The 20,000-nt window shown below is 44.9% G+C and overlaps 2 protein-coding genes across 2 annotated transcripts in view; one reads left to right on the forward strand and one right to left on the reverse strand.

Annotated features, from left to right (window-relative positions):
• LOC127628185 (LIM domain-containing protein A-like) overlaps positions 1-9,056 on the reverse strand; it is an 11,927-nt gene extending 2,871 nt beyond the window's left edge. The window contains exons 1-2 of the mRNA XM_052104917.1: positions 8,769-9,056; positions 1-1,333 (exon numbers count right to left, since the gene is read on the reverse strand). The exon at positions 1-1,333 is cut by the window's left edge and continues 2,871 nt beyond it. The gene's annotated coding sequence lies outside the window, so the exon portion shown is untranslated. The remainder of the gene's footprint in view (positions 1,334-8,768) is intronic.
• The window catches only part of LOC127628181 (E3 ubiquitin-protein ligase UHRF2-like), a 54,153-nt gene that overhangs the window by 14,612 nt on the left and 19,541 nt on the right, over positions 1-20,000 (forward strand). Inside the window, exons 2-9 of the mRNA XM_052104910.1 lie at positions 2,016-2,327; positions 4,401-4,699; positions 13,210-13,428; positions 14,917-15,026; positions 17,516-17,702; positions 17,784-17,907; positions 19,678-19,785; positions 19,861-19,965. Of these exons, the coding sequence (XP_051960870.1) occupies positions 2,016-2,327; positions 4,401-4,699; positions 13,210-13,428; positions 14,917-15,026; positions 17,516-17,702; positions 17,784-17,907; positions 19,678-19,785; positions 19,861-19,965 (1,464 nt within the window). The remainder of the gene's footprint in view (positions 1-2,015; positions 2,328-4,400; positions 4,700-13,209; positions 13,429-14,916; positions 15,027-17,515; positions 17,703-17,783; positions 17,908-19,677; positions 19,786-19,860; positions 19,966-20,000) is intronic.

Genomic DNA, 20,000 nt, shown 5'->3' on the forward strand with positions numbered 1-20,000 from the left:
TCAAATGAGCATTTTGCATAAATGAAGCTTGTTTTTGGGGCCATTTAGATGTTTTGCAATATTTTCATGACAATTAAACACATCCTATTACTGTAATGCAGTAATGAGTCATGCTGCCTCGCTTCAAATTAATTGTATAATAACAATCAGAAAAAATGACATTCAAAACAAATATTGCCATGATTTATACTTGCTTTGTTTTGCATTGCAGTCATGAACATTTGTTGGTAAAATCTTTTTATAATATGGAAATAAAGTCACAATGCTAAACTCTCAATGGTGGTTGAATACAAACCGCACACTCCTGCACTATTTTTCATCTGTAACGTGAGAAAGTTGATGAGATGGATCATGATACATCACAATACATGGATCTAAGTATCGATAAAATATCATGAGAATATCACCATATATCGATATTTGATTGACACAGCAGTAATATCTAGAATTATTCAGTGCAGACTTTGAAACAAACGAGAAATGTTCTTTTTACCTCTAATAATGTTTTCCTTGTATATGGACTAGCGTGCATGTATATGAAGTAATTATACATGTTAAAGTCTTCATTGAGTGATCTCGTATCTCAGCGAGTAGTGACTACCAACCCTGTTGCTAGGGAGGGTAGAGTCACATGGGGTAACCAAATTGGCCCAGTTGCTAGGGACGGTAGAGTCACAAGGGGTACCCAAATTGGCCCGGTTGCTAGGGAGGGTAGAGTCACATGGGGTAACCAAATTGGCCCGGTTGCTAGGGAGGGTAGAGTCACATGGGGTAACCAAATTGGCCCGGTTGCTAGGGTGGGTAGAGTCACATGGGGTAACCAAATTGGCCCGGTTGCTAGGGAGGGTAGAGTCACATGGGGTAACCTCCTCGTGGTCGCTATAATGTGGTTCTCACTCTCGGTGGGGCGTGTGGTGAGTTGTGCTAAAGCTAAAGCTAACGGCAACACATCACATGCGTTTGAAATGTCATTTCCATCAGATGTTAAACGGCGAATGCTTCCGTATAGTAAATAACCGTTAACTGATATATTTGGGACAATACTACACTTTGAATATTCATACACAAGTTCATAGTGTAAAGTGTTTCTCAACTCAATAATGTGTACAGTCGCTATCATATCAAAATGTATCAAATATTCGTGTTTTTATCTGAGCAGTTTAACCACCATTATTTCAGTTTTTCTATCTTTCTCTTGTTTCATCCCCTCCATTTTCCCATCCTGTCGTGCCGTCACAAGTGTAGATTCCCATTCTCCTCAGGTTTTCCTCGTTCTCTCCATGCATAACGTGAGAGCGTGTGAGGGGTAAAATGGCAGCTGCCGCCCGTACCGCTGTAACAGGAGAACAGGAAACACATCTTACACAAACACACACACACACACACACACACACACACACACACACACGCTGCTAAAGCATGTTAATTGTCTCTGAACATTTTCCTTGTGTGAGCAGTGATATTTCACTGTGGTGGACACAGACATAGAAATTGTATTTCTGTGTTTGTGTGGCTGTACAGTATGTGTGGATTGGAACCTCATTGGTTGCTATGGCAACCTCCTACACACACACACACACTAGAACATTCATCACTATTCTAAGATTTATTTATCTTCTGTTCAGCTGAACTCAAATCCATCGGCGGTTAATGCTGTCCGTCGCTGTTGTGATCGTGTTCCTGCAGTCTCGCTCCGTTTAAAATATCAGTGTGTTGTTTTCTGAAGAACTGCCCCGAGTGCAGCCAAACACACTTCAACAGTCTTCCTCACAACCACAAAAACAAACACATACAAGAATGTGAACATTACGCCCAATGTTATGTGTATACTGTATGTCTGGTCTTGGGAATGTCTATGTCAGAAAAAATATATTGTTTAATTAGCCTTAAAGGTGCTGTAAGCCATTAAAAAATGTTTTCATGGAAAGGGATGTAAAAATGTTCGTACTAATATAAATCCCATTTGTCTTGGTTCACTAATAATGATCGATCTTTGTTGTGCTACTCTTTCATAGATGGAGGATGGGCAGACGCTCTTCGATTACAACGTCGGCCTTAACGACATCATCCAACTTCTCATTCGCTCACAGACCGACCCGCCGGACAGCCCCGCCCTCAACAACGGTGAGGGTGTGACCTGTATTGTGGCCCCGCCCACCACAGCCTCTGTCCCAACCTCAGCCACACCCACCACAACAATAGTTTCCCCAGCAATCATCTGCGATAGGAACGGAAATGGGTCCAAATCCTGCAGTCCAGTATTGGACAGTAAACCCTCCACATCCGGCCGTACATTCCTCATCGATCCCGGGATCGGACTGTACAAAGTAAGTTCACTTCAGACGGATGTCTTGTTTTTTATCTGATACAGAACGGCAACAACGGCAGTGTGATGAAAGATACTAATGTTCAGCGAACAAATTAAATCACAATGAACAATTATTCTTTAGTAAAGTTAATTAGTCTAAATGCCGTCCGTTTATCGTTAGTCGCTCTAAATGCCGTCCGTTTATCGTTAGTCGGTCTAAATGCCGTCCGTTTATCGTTAGGCGTGTAAATGCCGTCCGTTTAATGTTAGGCAGTCTAAATGCCATCCGTTTATCGTTAGGCGTGTAAATGCCGTCCGTTTATCGTTAGTCGCTCTAAATGCCGTCCTTTTATCGTTAGGCAGTCTAAATGCCATCCGTTTATCGTTAGGCGTGTAAATGCCGTCCGTTTAACGTTAGTCGCTTTAAATGCCGTCCTTTTATCGTTAGTCGCTCTAAATGCCGTCCTTTTATCGTTAGGCGCTCTAAATGCTGTCCATTAGTTGCTCTAAATGCCGTCCGTTTATCGTTAGGCGTGTAAATGCCGTCCGTTTACCGTTAGGCGGTCTAAATGCCGTCCGTTTATCGTTAGGCGGTCTAAATGCCGTCCGTTTATCGTTAGTCGCTCTAAATACCGTCCTTTTATCGTTAGGCAGTCTAAATGCCGTCCATTAGTCGCTCTAAATGCCGTCCGTTTATCGTTAGGCGCTCTAAATGCCGTCCGTTTATCGTTAGGTGGTCTAAATGCCGTCCGTTAGTACTCTAAATGCCGTCCGTTTATTGTTAGGCGCCCTAAATGCCGTCCTTTTATCGTTAGTCGCTCTAAATGCCGTCCGTTTATCGTTAGGCGCACTAAATGCCGTCCGTTTATCGTTAGGCGCTCTAAATGCCATCCGTTTATCGTTAGTCGCTCTAAATGCCGTCCGTTTATCGTTAGGTGCTCTAAATGCCGTCCGTTTATCGTTAGTCGCTCTAAATGCCGTCCGTTTATCGTTAGTCGCTCTAAATGCTGTCCGTTTATCGTTAGGCGCCCTAAATGCCGTCCGTTTATCGTTAGTCGCTCTAAATGCCGTCCGTTTATCGTTAGGCAGTCTAAATGCCGTCCGTTTATCGTTAGGTGCTCTAAATGCCGTCCGTTTATCGTTAGTCGCTCTAAATGCCGTCCGTTTATCGTTAGGCAGTCTAAATGCCGTCCGTTTATTGTTAGGCGCTCTAAATGCCGTCCGTTTATCGTTAGTCGCTCTAAATGCCGTCCGTTTATCGTTAGGTGCTCTAAATGCCGTCCGTTTATCGTTAGTCGCTCTAAATGCCGTCCGTTTATCGTTAGGCAGTCTAAATGCCGTCCGTTTATTGTTAGGCGCTCTAAATGCCGTCCGTTTATCGTTAGTTGCTCTAAATGCCGTCCGTTTATTGTTAGGCGCTCTAAATGCCGTCCGTTTATCGTTAGGCGCTCTAAATGCCGTCCGTTTATCGTTAGGCGCTCTAAATGTGGTCAGTTTATAATTGCCAACAATGTAACAGACGTTTAATATTGTCTCTGAATTACACTTGAGTTGTAATATTGTGTACTGTATATTTCATATATTGAAATGTTTTAGGGAAATAAATGCATGTAAATATTGTTGTTTATCACTCTCTGTATTGTGAAATTCATGCATATGTACAAATATAATTGTTAAGTTATATAAATTCATTTAAGACTATATATATATATATATATACCTCTGTGATTCTGGCTCAGTTTGCTCAGTGTCCTGCTTAAAGAGTTCATTTCACTAAGGCAGCAGATAGGATTAAAACATTTTCTTAAAATCACTAGAACCTCCTGGGTGTCATGACATCATCATAGATCGTAATAAGATCTTTAAATGACAGAGTTTGCCGCAGAAATGAAAATACATTTACTGTAAATATCAGCTCGCTCTTTAAATATCTTAAATCTTTAATACAGGGTTGGGAGGGTTACTTAAAAAATGTAATCTGTTACAAATATTGATTACATAGTAAAAATGATCTGTAAATAGTCAATTATCAAATATTATAAATATTATATTTAATAATGGTTTTATGGTGGTAATTGGTTTCTTTGTTCAGATTAATGAGTTGGTGGACTGTAGAGACGTCAGTGTCGGGGCGTGGTTTGAAGGCATCATGGAAAAAGTCACTCCCGCCACTAAAGGACAGAATGGCAAAGCAGATGCAGCACCCCCTGCTGGCAGGGTGGGTCGCCCCAGCAAACGGACTATTGCAAAGCTGGATTGTGAGGAGAAATCCACCACTACGGACAGTAACGGCACATCTGAGAAAACATTAGACAACAGCGAACCATCGACCTCAAAAACAGATTCAACACACAGCCGCGAGGACGTCACGTACCACATTAAATACGAAGAGTAAGTGCATCATGGGAATTTTATTCTCTTTAGATCTGAATTTGAATTGGATTTCTACCAAACGTCATCACATGCAAGTTACTAGATCAGTGTTGGGAATGCATTGATTTAGTTGTCATGGTTACTGTGAAGCGGTGCATGATGGGATGCATTCTGAATGGGGTAAGTATAAAGTTTCCAAAAACATAAGATCATAGTCTCTCAAGAGCTCTGAATACGATGCGCACAGGAACGGTTTTATAATTTGTCAATTAAAGTTTCCCAAACTTTAAGTTCTAAAAACATGTTTGCAGATAGGCTCTAACGTAGGCTCTAACGTAGGCTCTAACGTAAGCTCTAACGTAGGCTCTAACGTAGAGCTCTAACGTAAGCTCTAACGTAGGCTCTAACGTAGGCTCTAACGTAAGCTCTAACGTAGGCTCTAACGTAGGCTCTAACGTAAGCTCTAACGTAGGCTCTAACGTGGGCTCTAACGTGGGCTCTAACGTAGGCTCTAACGTGAGCTCTAACGTGAGCTCTGACGTAGGCTCTGACGTAGGCTCTGACGTGAGCTCTCACGTAAGCTCTAACGTAAGCTATGACGTAGGCTATGACGTAGGCTCTGACGTGAGCTCTAACGTGGGCTCTAACGTGGGCTCTAACGTGGGCTCTGACGTGAGCTCTGACGTAGGCTCTGACGTAGGCTCTAACGTGAGCTCTAACGTAGGCTCTGACGTAGGCTCTAACGTAGGCTCTGACGTGAGCTCTCACGTGAGCTCTACGAGCTCTAGCGTGAGCTCTAGCGTGGCTCTAGCGTGGCTCTAGCGTAGCTCTAACGTAGGCTCTAGCGTGAGCTCTAGCGTGAGCTCTAACGGGCTCTAGCGTGAGCTCTAACGTAGGCTCTAGCGTGAGCTCTAGCGTGAGCTCTAGCGTGAGCTCTGCGTGAGCTCTAACGTGAGCTCTAGCGTGGCTATGACGTAGGCTCTGACGTAGGCTCTAACGTGAGCTCTAACGTGAGCTCTGACGTAGGCTCTGACGTAGGCTCTAACGTGAGCTCTAACGTAGGCTCTGACGTGAGCTCTCACGTGAGCTCTCACGTAAGCTCTAACGTAGGCTCTGACGTGAGCTCTAACGTGGGCTCTAACGTAAGCTCTAACGTAGGCTCTGACGTGAGCTCTAACGTGGACTCTAACGTGGGCTCTAACGTGGGCTCTAACGTGAGCTCTAACGTGGGCTCTAACGTGGGCTCTAACGTGGGCTCTAACGTGAGCTCTAACGTGGGCTCTAACGTAGGCTATGACGTAGGCTATGACGTAGGCTATGACGTAGGCTCTAGCGTAGGCTCTAGCGTAGGCTCTAGCGTAGGCTCTAGCGTAAGCTCTAACGTAGGCTCTAGCGTTGGCTCTAACGTGGGCTCTAACGTGAGCTCTAACGTGGGCTCTAACGTAAGCTCTAACGTGGGCTCTAACGTGGGCTCTAACGTGGACTCTAACGTGGGCTCTAACGTGGGCTCTAACGTGCGCTCTAACGTGGACTCTAACGTGGGCTCTAACGTGGACTCTAACGTGGGCTCTAACGTGAGCTCTAACGTGAGCTCTAACGTGGGCTCTAACGTGGGCTCTAACGTGGGCTCTAACGTGGACTCTAACGTAAGCTCTAACGTGGGCTCTAACGTGGGCTCTAACGTGGACTCTAACGTGAGCTCTAACGTGAGCTCTAACGTGGGCTCTAACGTGGGCTCTAACGTGGGCTCTAACGTGGGCTCTAACGTGAGCTCTAACGTGGGCTCTAACGTGGGCTCTAACGTTGGCTCTAGCATGGGCTCTAGCGTAAGCTCTAACGTAGGCTCTAACGTAGGCTCTAACGTTGGCTCTAGCGTGGGCTCTAACGTTGGCTCTAGCATGGGCTCTAGCGTAAGCTCTAACGTAGGCTCTAACGTGGGCTCTAACGTTGGCTCTAGCGTGGGCTCTAACGTAAGCTCTAACGTGGGCTCTAACGTTGGCTCTAGCATGGGCTCTAGCATGGGCTCTAACGTAAGCTCTAACGTAGGCTCTAACGTGGGCTCTAACGTTGGCTCTAGCATGGGCTCTAGCGTAAGCTCTAACGTGGGCTCTAGCATGGGCTCTAGCGTAAGCTCTAACGTAGGCTCTAACGTAGGCTCTAGCATGGGCTCTAGCGTAAGCTATAACGTAGGCTCTAACGTAGGCTCTAACGTTGGCTCTAACGTAGGCTCTAACGTGGGCTCTAACGTGGGCTCTAACGTGGGCTCTAACGTGGGCTCTAACGTGGGCTCTAACGTGAGCTCTAACGTGGGCTCTAACGTGGGCTCTAACGTAGGCTCTAACGTGGGCTCTAACGTGGGCTCTAACGTGGGCTCTAGCGTGGGCTCTAGCATGGGCTCTAGCGTAGGCTCTAACGTAGGCTCTAACGTTGGCTCTAGCGTGGGCTCTAACGTAAGCTCTAACGTGGGCTCTAACGTTGGCTCTAGCATGGGCTCTAGCATGGGCTCTAACGTAAGCTCTAACGTAGGCTCTAACGTAGGCTCTAACGTGGGCTCTAACGTTGGCTCTAGCATGGGCTCTAGCGTAAGCTCTAATGTAGGCTCTAACGTAGGCTCTAGCATGGGCTCTAGCGTAAGCTCTAACGTAGGCTCTAACGTAGGCTCTAGCATGGGCTCTAGCGTAAGCTCTAACGTAGGCTCTAACGTAGGCTCTAGCGTGGGCTCTAACGTGGGCTCTAGCGTGGGCTCTAACGTAGGCTCTAACGTTGGCTCTAACGTTGGCTCTAACGTTGGCTCTAACGTAAGCTCTAACGTAGGCTCTAACGTTGGCTCTAACGTAGGCTCTAACGTGAGCTCTAACGTAGGCTCTAACGTGAGCTCTAACGTAGGCTCTAACGTTGGCTCTAACGTTGGCTCTAACGTGGGCTCTAACGTGAGCTCTAACGTAGGCTCTAACGTAGGCTCTAACGTGAGCTCTAACGTAGGCTCTAACGTAGGCTCTAACGTAGGCTCTAACGTTGGCTCTAACGTTGGCTCTAACGTTGGCTCTAACGTAGGCTCTAATGTGAGCTCTAACGTAGGCTCTAACGTTGGCTCTAACGTTGGCTCTAACGTAGGCTCTAATGTGAGCTCTAACGTAGGCTCTAACGTTGGCTCTAACGTTGGCTCTAACGTTGGCTCTAACGTTGGCTCTAACGTTGGCTCTAATGTGAGCTCTAACGTAGGCTCTAACGTTGGCTCTAACGTTGGCTCTAACGTTGGCTCTAACGTAGGCTCTAACGTTAGCATCCTCTTCACCTTTCTTCAGTGCAGTGAATGTTTTATATTTAACCTCTAGAGGACGTTGTTGTATTGTTGAATCCTCCAGCGCTGGCTACAGAGATGTGAAACCAAAAATAACGGTCACAAACTATCTTGAGTTTATTTTATACTTATATTTAAATGCAACTATCGGCCAGATTAATTGGTAAATCAGATATTTCGGTCAATCTCTAATTTTCATCCATTTCATATTTCTATATTTATAATTTTACATTTAAAATACTGATCTCAGAACATTATGCATTCATTCCTACAGTTAATTGCCTCTTCAGATGCAGCGTCTGTGCCACCTTTGCCGTGTAAAGATGGCATTAGTCCCCACGGGTTTAGTATTCATTGCAACGGGCATTAAAGCTCTGAAACTCTCATCCTCCACATTATTAATCTCCTCTTACAGCAGTTGTGTAGCCATTTTCATGACACCGGTATGCTGGTTTATTCTGTATTAACGATGAATTCGTTATTAAATAAACGCATTAAACTTTTGAAATTGATCGCATTCAATAAACGTGTTCATTTCGACAGCTATAGGCAGAATATAACTCTGATGCTGTATTTTGTGCGGTGAGGTTCTGTTTAAACTTCATTTGATGTAAATAATGCAATATCATGTTGTACATTCATTTCATTACAGTTTTAATTAATGTATTCATTTATTTAAGCACCATTTTCATGAGCAAATGAAAGTAAACTGTTAATATGGAGTTCGTAAATGTTGTTTTATTGGACTGTGTATGGTCGAGTGCCGGTATTGGTACTCATACTTACCATAGGGGTGTCCTGACACCATTTCTTTATGTTTACATGGTATGGTGAGATTGTCGTGGAATGGCTGTAAAGCAACATACAGTGTGTTGTTAGTGTTATGTACACGTATCAGAATCGGTTCTAAATCACAAAATAACAACATTAAACACTGTTAAGTGTCAGTCTGGGAAACACTAATCCCTGCACATTATTGATCAGTACTTGATTGCTCCACATTCACACTACATGATGGAATCTAGTGCAGTGCACATTTTACAACAAACACCATTCTGTTGTGCACCATCATCACAAATGATAAGATTTAGTAAATGAGACATTTGTTGTGTGTGTGTGTGTGTGTGGCATTTTATTAAAAATGCCTCTCTCTCACACACACACACAGGTTGTGTTAATAATCTGATTTGTCTATGATCACTCGTCTCTGTGTAAGTGGAGTTGTGTTGTTGTGTTTATCAGAGTGAAGCAGCACCTTTAATAAATAAACATAAACAGCATGTGTACAGACATACACACCCACATAAGAGTAATGCAGAGAGCGATCGTCATGGATAATATGGTGAGGAGTTGTGAAAGCAGATGTTTTTAAAGCTCGTCTCACCCTCAAAATGGCGGTGAGAAGCGCGCGTGTGTGTGTGTGCGTGTGTGTGTGTGTGTGTGCGTGTGTGTGTGTGCGTGTGTGTGTGTGCGCGTGTGTGTGTGTGTGTGTGTGTGTGGTAGTGTCATGCTAGCCGCATTAAAGCGCAGTTCTCTGCTCAGAGCGCTGGATTTATTCACATTTATTATAGCTGCACATTCTGAATGGTTGACGTTGAGTTTGTCTGAAATGCGACCCGTCGTTAAAGAAATGCTTTAATTATTGAGTTTCTTCATGTGACCTGAAGTAACGTGATCTGCAGTTTGTCTATGAAAGAGTGTTTCTGTTGTCAGAATGAAAGTTCTGTCATTATTTACTCTCCCTCATGTCGTTCCAAACACATATGCTGTTATTTGTTTTCAAAGAAACACAAAAGCAGAACATTTTGAAGAATTGTTACTTTTTTTTTAATAAAATGCCAGTTCATAGTAACCACGTCTGACTCTCCAAATACTCCAAAAAGAACACAAACACACAACAAACACACAACGAGTCCACGTGACTTGTGTGCTACATTACACACTTAAGTAAACATTAGCTTGTGTGCGGCTGATTTAGCCCTGTTCTCGGGGATCATTCTCCTTGTGTTTTGCACTTTCATTTTTTGTGGATTCCAAGTTTTGTGTTTTAATTAAATTTGTCATCATCAAAATAGTGTCCAATCAAATACATTCATGCAATTATAATCATTACATTTTGCAGTTAGGATCTATTATTAGTTATTGCATTAGGTATTATGAACAAACAAATAACAATGTATTGTTTACAGCATTTATTAATCATTTATTAATTGTTCATAGTGCATTAACTAATGATAACTTGTGATTTTTAAAATGTGTTTCTATATGTTGAAATGAACAATAAGATTCATAAATGTTGTAAATGTGATGTCATTTATAGTTCATGATAACTAATGTTGTTTACTAATGTTTACCAACAGAACCTTATTGTAAATAAGTGTTACCACACAACAGATCGGCACAGTATAAATTCAGACATTTATGAAAGATTCAGTGGCATATCTAAAATTAAACGCTTAGAACTAAAAAACTAAGAAAACCCCCCCCCCAAAGAGGATCAAGTCTTTGGTATCATTGTAAAGAAAACAAACAAATAAAAGATAATAATTGTACATAAGAACTAATTACACATGCAAACACAACAATGACTAAAGGTTTGCATAGCATGCAGACATGATTTTAGTCATGAGATTTCACAGAATGAGTTTCATTCTGTGTCATTTGAGTCATCATTGAGTCTGTGTCGTGTATTTGGCGCCATCTCCTGGTGGTCATATGTAACATTGTGCTTCATGTGGATTATCTAATGATCTATTCATCTGATTATCTTGTGTGTGGACTCGATTGAAAGATAATCACCTCCTCTTGATATGTGATATTGTGTTATATTGTTATGTTTCATTTATAGTGAAGTTATAAGTGATAACGCGGCATACAATCGAGACCCTGCATCAGTGTGGAGTGGCCTGAAACAACTTACTAATTACAGGACTCCTACCCCCAACCCTGTGGCGGACCAACGTACTGACATCTGTGGTCATGAAGTCATTTGAGAGACTGGTGTTGGCCCACCTGAAGGACATCACTGGACCCTTTCTGGACCCCCTTCAATTTGCTTATCGAGCAAACAGGTCTGTGGATGATGCAGTCAACATGGGTTTGCATCATATCCTGCAACATCTGGACAGACCGGGGACATATGTTAGGATCCTTTTTGTGGACTTCAGCTCGGCTTTCAACACAATTATACCAGATATACTCCGGACTAAGTTATACCAACTCCCTGTTCCCATGTCTATCTGTCAGTGGAATACCAGCTTTCTGACGGACAGGCAGCAGCTTGTGAGGCAGGGAAAATTCATTTCCACCACCTGTACCATCAGCACTGGTGCCCCCCAGGGATGTGTGCTCTCCCCACTACTCTTCTCCCTGTACACCAATGACTGCACCACCAAGGACCCCTCTTTCAGGCTCCTGAAGTTTGCAGACGACACCACTGTCATCGGCCTCATCCGAGATGATGATGAGTCTGCATACAGAAAGGAGGTTGAACGGCTGGCTCACTGGTGCAGTCAAAACAACCTGGAGCTGAACACGCTCAAAACGGTGGAGATGATTGTGGACTTTAGGAGGAACACCCCATCATTGTCCCCCCTCACCATTCTAAACAGCACTGGAGTCATTCAGGTTCCTGGGCACTACCATCTCACAGGACCTGAAGTGGGAGATACACATCGACTCCATTGTGAAAAAGGCCCAGCAGAGGTTGTACTTCCTTCGCCAGCTGATGAAGTTCAACCTGCCACCAGTGCTGCTGAAACAGTTCTACTCAGCAGTCATTGAGTCTGTCCTCTGCACTTCAATAACTGTCTGGTTTGGTGCAGCTACGAAATCAGACATCAGAAGACTACAAAGGACAGTTCGGTCTGCTGAGAGGATTATTGGTTGCCCCCTGCCCCCTTTCAAGAACTATACACTTCCAGAGTGAGGAAAAAGGCTGGTAAAATCACTCTGGACCCCACTCACCCTGCCCACTACCTTTTTGAACTGTTGCCTTCTGGCCGGCGCTTCAGAGCTCTGAACACCAGAACCGTCAGACACAGGAACAGTGTTTTCCCTCAGGCCATCCATCTAATGAACAATTAAAACTGCCCCATTGAGCAATAATTATGTGCAATACACAGTTTAATTTTAATTTTAATTTATATTATCCAACTTATCCACTTCTGCCATTACTTACATTGCTCTGTACATAATATACAGTTTTTTGTTCTTTATATACAGATTGTATTAGATTTGCACTACGTGTGTGTATGTGTGTATGTATGAAGGTGAGTGTATGTACGTATATGTATAATAATTTATTTTGTGTTCTTTTTTTGTTTTAATTACCTATGTCTTGCTGCTGTTTTTGGTATTGTTTGTATTGTTGTTGACTGGAAGCTCCTGTCACCTAGACAAATTCCTTGTATGTGTAAGAATACTTGGCAATAAAGCTGATTCTGATTCTGATATAAGCAACACCAACATAATTGTCAAAGACATATATTTAGCTGTTACTCGCTATATTTTAGTCTGTGAGTAAAACAAATATTCTGGTTGTATTTTACTCTTTGAGATCTTTCCAACAACATATGACACATGAATATATGATGAGTTTGATGTTTTTACTGATTACAATGATTACGTCTGACATCATAGGGCCCTAGCTTTAGAACAACATGAAGGTGAGCAAATAATGACCTAACTTTTTTACATTCCTGCTATTCACAGATATCGGGTTGATTATCATATCTGTGTCAAGTTCAAAATCTTCCAGCCTTTTAAATGAGCAACAATTATTTTCTGTTTTAAAATGTTTGGAAAATAAATGTTAATGTCATCTGCTCATTTTCCAACGATATCAATGCTGCCATTTGCCAAACATATTTTATTGGACTGTAGTATTTCTAGTCCTCTGGGAAATGTTTAATTCTCCCTTGTAACGGTTTTAACGAAGTCAGTCCAGATTCATAATTAACATCTTCTATACGTTGTTTCACCTGTTATTTACATTTTTAAGCCAGATTTTGCCATGAAAGGTGCCATTAGAAGCAGTAAAAACAATCAAACTGAATCATGTATGAATTGCCGTTGCTTTGGCTTTTGGTCGACCTAATCTCGTTATATACTTATGTCAGGCATTGAACAACCGTTGTAAACCAATATCAACCAATTCTTTAAACAACAGAAACTGGCATATTGTCTCCAACTCATATTGATGCAGTTTGTTTTTCCATCCCTACAGTTACCCTGAGAGCGGCGTGGTGAAAATGAGCCCATGTGACGTGCGTCCGCGAAGCAGAACTCTACTGCGGTTTGATCAGCTGGCGGTGGGTGACGTTGTGATGGTCAATTATAATTTGGGGCTTCCAGAGGAACGAGGATTCTGGTACGATGCTGAAATCACATCACTGAACGCCATCTCACGCACCAACAGAGAGATCCACGTCAAGATCCTGCTGGGGTAAATGCTCGCGCTCATTCTGATTCATCCGCTTAGAAACGAGACAGAGAGTGTCAAATTATGCAACCGGACTTGAAACGTAACAGTTTGTTGCGTCCCACCAGGTCATGTTGAGTAGAACCTCTTAATCCTATAATTTATATGATTTTATTCAAGCTTTCATTCATAATAGTTACTTCCCCTGCGTTTTGTTTTCTTTTGCCTTTAAGCGACTTTGAGTTTGGATAGAGGCACTATTTAAACTAGATAGGTAAAGTTTTTCAAGAATAACTTTTTCAAGAAAATGAACTATAGCTTAAATGAACTATATTAATTTCTATCTTTTTCTGAACACAAAGTGAGAAATTGTGAATAAATGTTGTGCTCAGTGATGTCATACAATGGCAGTTTATGGTGACACCTCTTCAAGCTTCAAAAGAACACAAAAGTATCATTCAGAAGTCTAATTAATTATTCATGAGACTCATTCATGTTCACTGACGGTTGACAGAACTTACTAAACATGTCTGAAGAGTTTGTAGTGGAACATTTGATACATTTCTGTGCCCAGCCTTTTCTTTTCTTTTTTTTTTGGACCGGTGCCAGTTCACGGTGGACTGAGTTACTCGTGCGATGCCGAAATTCATTACTAAAATTAATTACACTCTGATTAACAACTTTTTATCATGTGTCGTTTGCCGCCTCCATGTTTCTGTTTGATTTTGGAGTACTCTGCTAAAAAAAAAAATAAGGCTGAGCACAGAAATGCATCAATTCACTACAAACTCTTCAGACATGTTTAGTGAGTTCTGTTTTGTGTGCAGTTGTGTTCTGTTGTCACTATCACTGTTTTTATAAACACAACAAGTTTTCTCTTGAACGCCCCCAATGTCGTGAGGGGTGCGTGAACTGTTGCTCTCGTGTCCATCATGAACACACACAGGAGATCAACAGTGAACATTTACACTAAATACTTTAGATTTCAGTTTCTCATCAAATCTTATCGTATACATTCATAGCAATCATGAGTCTCATGAATAATTAATTAGACTTCTGAATTATACTTTTGTGTTCTTTTGAAGCTTGAAGAGGTGTCACCATAAACTGCCATTGTATGACATCACTGAGCACAACATTTATACACAATTTCTCCTTTTGTGTTCAGAAAAAGATAGAAATTAATTTAGTGTTATAACAACACAGGAGTGAGTAAACAATGAGTGAATTTACATTTTTGGGTGTACTGTCCCTTTAAGGATTTGAAAAACCCCTAAATAAAGCGTTGAATACATCAAGCCAACACAACAACAGTTATGAATATTATAATCCATGTAAGTTGTAAGAAGTTTTGTAGACATGATTAGATCAGAAAGAATTACATTTCCATTCCAAATATACTCAAAATAAAGAACTTATTCACTGATATGGAATTATTCACAGTCAGTTTTGATGTAGATAAAAGATGTGGATGATGTCACTAAGTTCCTGCTCTGATTGGTTGTGTTTCAGAGGCCCGGGTGATGTGATTGGTAATCATAAGCTGACGTTTCTTGATGAGATTTACAGGATAGAGAAACCTGGAGCGCCGGCGCTGTCTGCAGCTGATGGACCCTTCAAACGTACATTCACACGCTCACTCTTCACACGCTCACTCTTCACACGCCCACTCTTCACACGCCCACTGTTCACACGCCCACTGTTCACACGCCCACTCTTCACACGCCCACTCTTCACACGCCCACTCTTCACACGCCCACTCTTCACACGCGCACTCTTCACACGCTCACTCTTCACACGCCCACTCTTCACACGCCCACTCTTCACACGCCCACTCTTCACACCCTCACTCTTCACACGCCCACTCTTCACACGCCCACTCTTCACACGCCCACACTTCACACGCCCACTCTTCACACGCCCACTCTTCACACGCCTCACTCTTCACACGCTCACTCTTCACACGCTCACTCTTCACACGCTCACTCTTCACACGCTCACTCTTCACACGCTCACTCTTCACACCCTCACTCTTCACACGCCCACTCTTCACACGCCCACTCTTCACACGCTCACACTTCACACGCTCACTCGTCACACGCTCACTCTTCACACGCCCACTCTTCACACGCCCACTCTTCACACCCTCACTCTTCACACGCCCACTCTTCACACGCCCACTCTTCACACGCCCACACTTCACACGCCCACTCTTCACACGCCCACTCTTCACACCCTCACTCTTCACACCCTCACTCTTCACACCCTCACTCTTCACACGCTCACTCTTCACACGCTCACTCTTCACACCCTCACTCGTCACACGCTCACTCGTCACACGCTCACTCGTCACACGCTCACACTTCACACGCCCACTCTTCACACCCTCACTCTTCACACGCCCACTCTTCACACGCCCACTCTTCACACGCCCACTCTTCACACGCTCACTCTTCACACGCTCACTCTTCACACGCTCACTCTTCACACGCCCACTCTTCACACCCTCACTCTTCACACGCCCACTCTTCACACGCCCACTCTTCACACGCCCACTCTTCACACGCCCACACTTCACACGCCCACTCTTCACACGCCCACTCTTCACACCCTCACTCTTCACACCCTCACTCTTCACACCCTCACTCTTCACACGCCCACTCTTCACACGCCCACTCTTCACACGCCCACTCTTCACACCCTCACTCTTCACACGCCCACTCTTCACACGCCCACTCTTCACACGCCCACTCTTCACACGCCCACACTTCACACGCCCACTCTTCACACCCTCACTCTTCACACCCTCACTCTTCACACGCTCACTCTTCACACGCCCACTCTTCACACGCCCACTCTTCACACGCTCACTCGTCACACGCTCACTCGTCACACGCTCACTCGTCACACGCCCACTCTTCACACCCTCACTCTTCACACGCCCACTCTTCACACGCCCACTCTTCACACCCACTCTTCACACCCACTCTTCACACGCCCACTCTTCACACCCTCACTCTTCACACGCCCACTCTTCACACCCTCACTCTTCACACCCTCACTCTTCACACGCTCACTCTTCACACGCTCACTCTTCACACGCTCACACTTCACACGCTCACTCGTCACACGCTCACTCGTCACACGCTCACTCGTCACACGCTCACTCGTCACACGCTCACACTTCACACGCTCACTCTTCACACGGCCACTCTTCACACGCCCACTCTTCACACGCCCACTCTTCACACGCCCACTCTTCACACGCTCACTCGTCACACGCCCACACTTCACACGCCCACTCTTCACACGCTCACTCGTCACACGCTCACTCGTCACACGCCCACACTTCACACGCTCACTCTTCACACGCTCACTCTTCACACGCTCACTCTTCACACGCTCACTCTTCACACGCCCACTCTTCACACACTTCACTCTTCACACCCTCACTCTTCACACACTCACTCTTCACACGCCCACTCTTCACACGCCCACTCTTCACACGCCCACTCTTCACACCCTCACTCTTCACACGCTCACTCTTCACACGCTCACTCTTCACACGCTCACTCTTCACACGCTCACTCTTCACACGCTCACTCTTCACACCCTCACTCTTCACACACTCACTCTTCACACGCCCACTCTTCACACACTCACTCTTCACACGCCCACTCTTCACACCCTCACTCTTCACACGCTCACTCTTCACACGCTCACTCTTCACACGCTCACTCTTCACACGCTCACTCTTCACACGCTCACTCTTCACACGCTCACTCGTCACACGCCCACACTTCACACGCTCACTCTTCACACGCTCACTCTTCACACGCTCACTCTTCACACGCTCACTCTTCACACGCTCACTCTTCACACGCTCACTCGTCACACGCCCACACTTCACACGCTCACTCTTCACACGCTCACTCTTCACACGCTCACTCTTCACACGCCCACTCTTCACACGCTCACTCTTCACACGCTCACTCTTCACACGCCCACTCTTCACACGCTCACTCTTCACACGCCCACTCTTCACACACTTCACTCTTCACAGGTCATTCTGAAGTATTGCATGTATAAGTGTGTGTAACCTGTGCTTCAGGTAAGAGCGGTCCCGAGTGTAAACACTGTAAAGCGGATCCAGATGTGGAGTGTCGCTTCTGTTCCTGTTGTGTTTGCGGCGGGAAACAGGACGCTCACATGCAGTTACTGTGTGACGAGTGTAACATGGCGTTTCACATTTACTGCCTCAATCCACCGCTGTCAGAAATACCAGACGACGAGGACTGGTGAGAGCACATGCATATACACACAAAAACACGTTACACCCTCTCTCTGTCCCTTACAAACAATCAGGCTGTGTTGTGCAGGTACTGTCCCACCTGTAAGAACGACAGCAGTGAGGTCATTAAAGCCGGAGAGAAACTCAAAACCAGCAAGAAGAAAGCAAAGATGCCGTCAGCCACTACAGAGAGCCAGAGAGACTGGGGGAAGGTATGAGCACGCACACACACAGACACACACACACACACACACACACACACACACACACACACACACACACCACAGAGGCTTCGTTTACACCTGGTATTAAGATAATCTGTTGGAAACGGGACAATGCTAAAGATGTGTGCACCTTGGGCCCATAGTGTGAAGGCCTGTTCACACCAAACCGTTTTTAGGTGCGATTGTTTGTTCTGTATTTTCAGAATTTTGCAGTTCATTTCTGTTTCTTGATGTTCATTTTCTTGAGATTATTATGAAATGAAATGTTTCTGTTTGTAATAAATGATTGGTATAAAATGTTTATTGTGTCTTTGTGACATCATGGTCAGGTCTGACTGCAAACATAATCACATTAACTACAAACACTGACACCTCAAATATAAATGATCAACTTTGACAAATAATAATGTTTGATAATGTGTAAATATATGTGTAAATGCATATGTTGTGATAACATGAGGTTATAAGCATCAGACTGCAGCATGTGTGTGTGAGTGTGTGTGTGTGTGTGTGTGAGTGTGTGCGTGCGTGCGTGCGTGCGTGTGTGTGAGAGTGTGTGTGTGTGTGAGTGAGTGTGTGTGTGTGTGAGAGTGTGCGTGTGTGTGAGTGTGCGTGAGAGTGTGCGTGCGTGTGAGAGTGTGTGCGTGTGTGTGTGCGCTGCGTGTGTGTGTGCGTGCGTGTGAGAGTGTGTGTGCGTGCGTGTGAGAGTGTGTGTGCGTGTGAGAGTGTGTGTGCGTGCGTGTGAGAGTGTGTGTGCGTGCGTGTGAGAGTGTGTGTGTGTGTGCGTGCGTGTGAGAGTGTGTGTGTGTGTGCGTGTGTGTGAGAGTGTGTATGCGTGCGTGTGAGAGTGTGTGTGTGTATGCGTGCGTGTGAGAGTGTGTGTGTGTATGCGTGCGTGTGAGAGTGTGTGTGCGTGCGTGTGAGAGTGTGTGCGTGCGTCGCGAGAGTGTATGCGTGCGTGTGAGAGTGTGTGTGTGCGTGCGTGTGAGAGTGTGTGTGTGCGTGCGTGTGAGAGTGTGTGTGTGCGTGCGTGTGAGTGCGATGTGAGCGTGTGTGAAGTGCGTATGCGTGTGAGAGTGTGTGTGTGCGTGCGTGTGAGAGTGTGTGTGTGCGTGCGTGTGAGAGTGTGTGTGCGTGCGTGAGAGAGTGTGTGTGCGTGCGTGTGAGAGTGTGTGTGTGCGTGCGTGTGAGAGTGTGTGCGTGCGTGAGAGTGTGTGTGCGTGCGTGTGAGGTGCATGGCGTGCGTGTGAGAGTGTGTGTGTGCGCGTGTGAGAGTGTGTGTGCGTGCGTGAGAGTGTGTGTGGCGTGTGAGAGTGTGTGTGCGTGCGTGTGAGAGTGTGTGTGCGTGCGTGTGAGAGTGTGTGTGTGCGTGCGTGTGAGAGTGTGTGTGTGCGTGCGTGTGAGAGTGTGTGTGTGCGTGCGTGTGAGAGTGTGTGCGTGCGTGTGAGAGTGTGTGCGCGCGTGTGAGAGTGTGCGTGCGTGTGTGTACAGTCATCTGTCTGTTACTGACAGCACATGATGTTCATATTTGCTTCGTGTTTCTAATTATAGAAGAAGATTCTGAACATGCAAATTAATGGTAACATTTAGAAATGTACATGTAAATAAGATCAAAGTCACATAAAGTCCCTAAAGAAAAGCATCATTTCATTATTCTTATGCTTTCACATCTGTCTGTTCTGGTCAAACATGAGCAGGGTTACCAAAGTGAGGTGCCAGTTTCCATCACTGGTTCTATGAACAGCATTTGTGTTTTAGGGTATGGCGTGTGTGGGCCGAACTAAAGAATGCACGATCGTTCCCTCCAATCACTACGGGCCGGTTCCCGGCGTTCCGGTCGGAACAACATGGAAGTTTCGTGTTCAGGTGAGGATGTTTGCTGTGGACGGTTCAGGGAATAGGGTCATTTCCCAGGTGTTAAACTGTGTTTCTGACTGACAGGTGAGCGAGGCGGGCGTCCACAGGCCTCATGTCGGCGGGATTCACGGGCGCAGTAACGACGGCTCGTACTCGCTGGTGCTCGCCGGAGGATTTGAAGACGAAGTCGTGAGTTTTTCTATGTATTTCTGGTGCTGATTTCT

Source organism: Xyrauchen texanus, chromosome 34 (assembly GCF_025860055.1).
Source record: "Xyrauchen texanus isolate HMW12.3.18 chromosome 34, RBS_HiC_50CHRs, whole genome shotgun sequence".
Lineage (NCBI taxonomy): Eukaryota > Metazoa > Chordata > Actinopteri > Cypriniformes > Catostomidae > Xyrauchen > Xyrauchen texanus.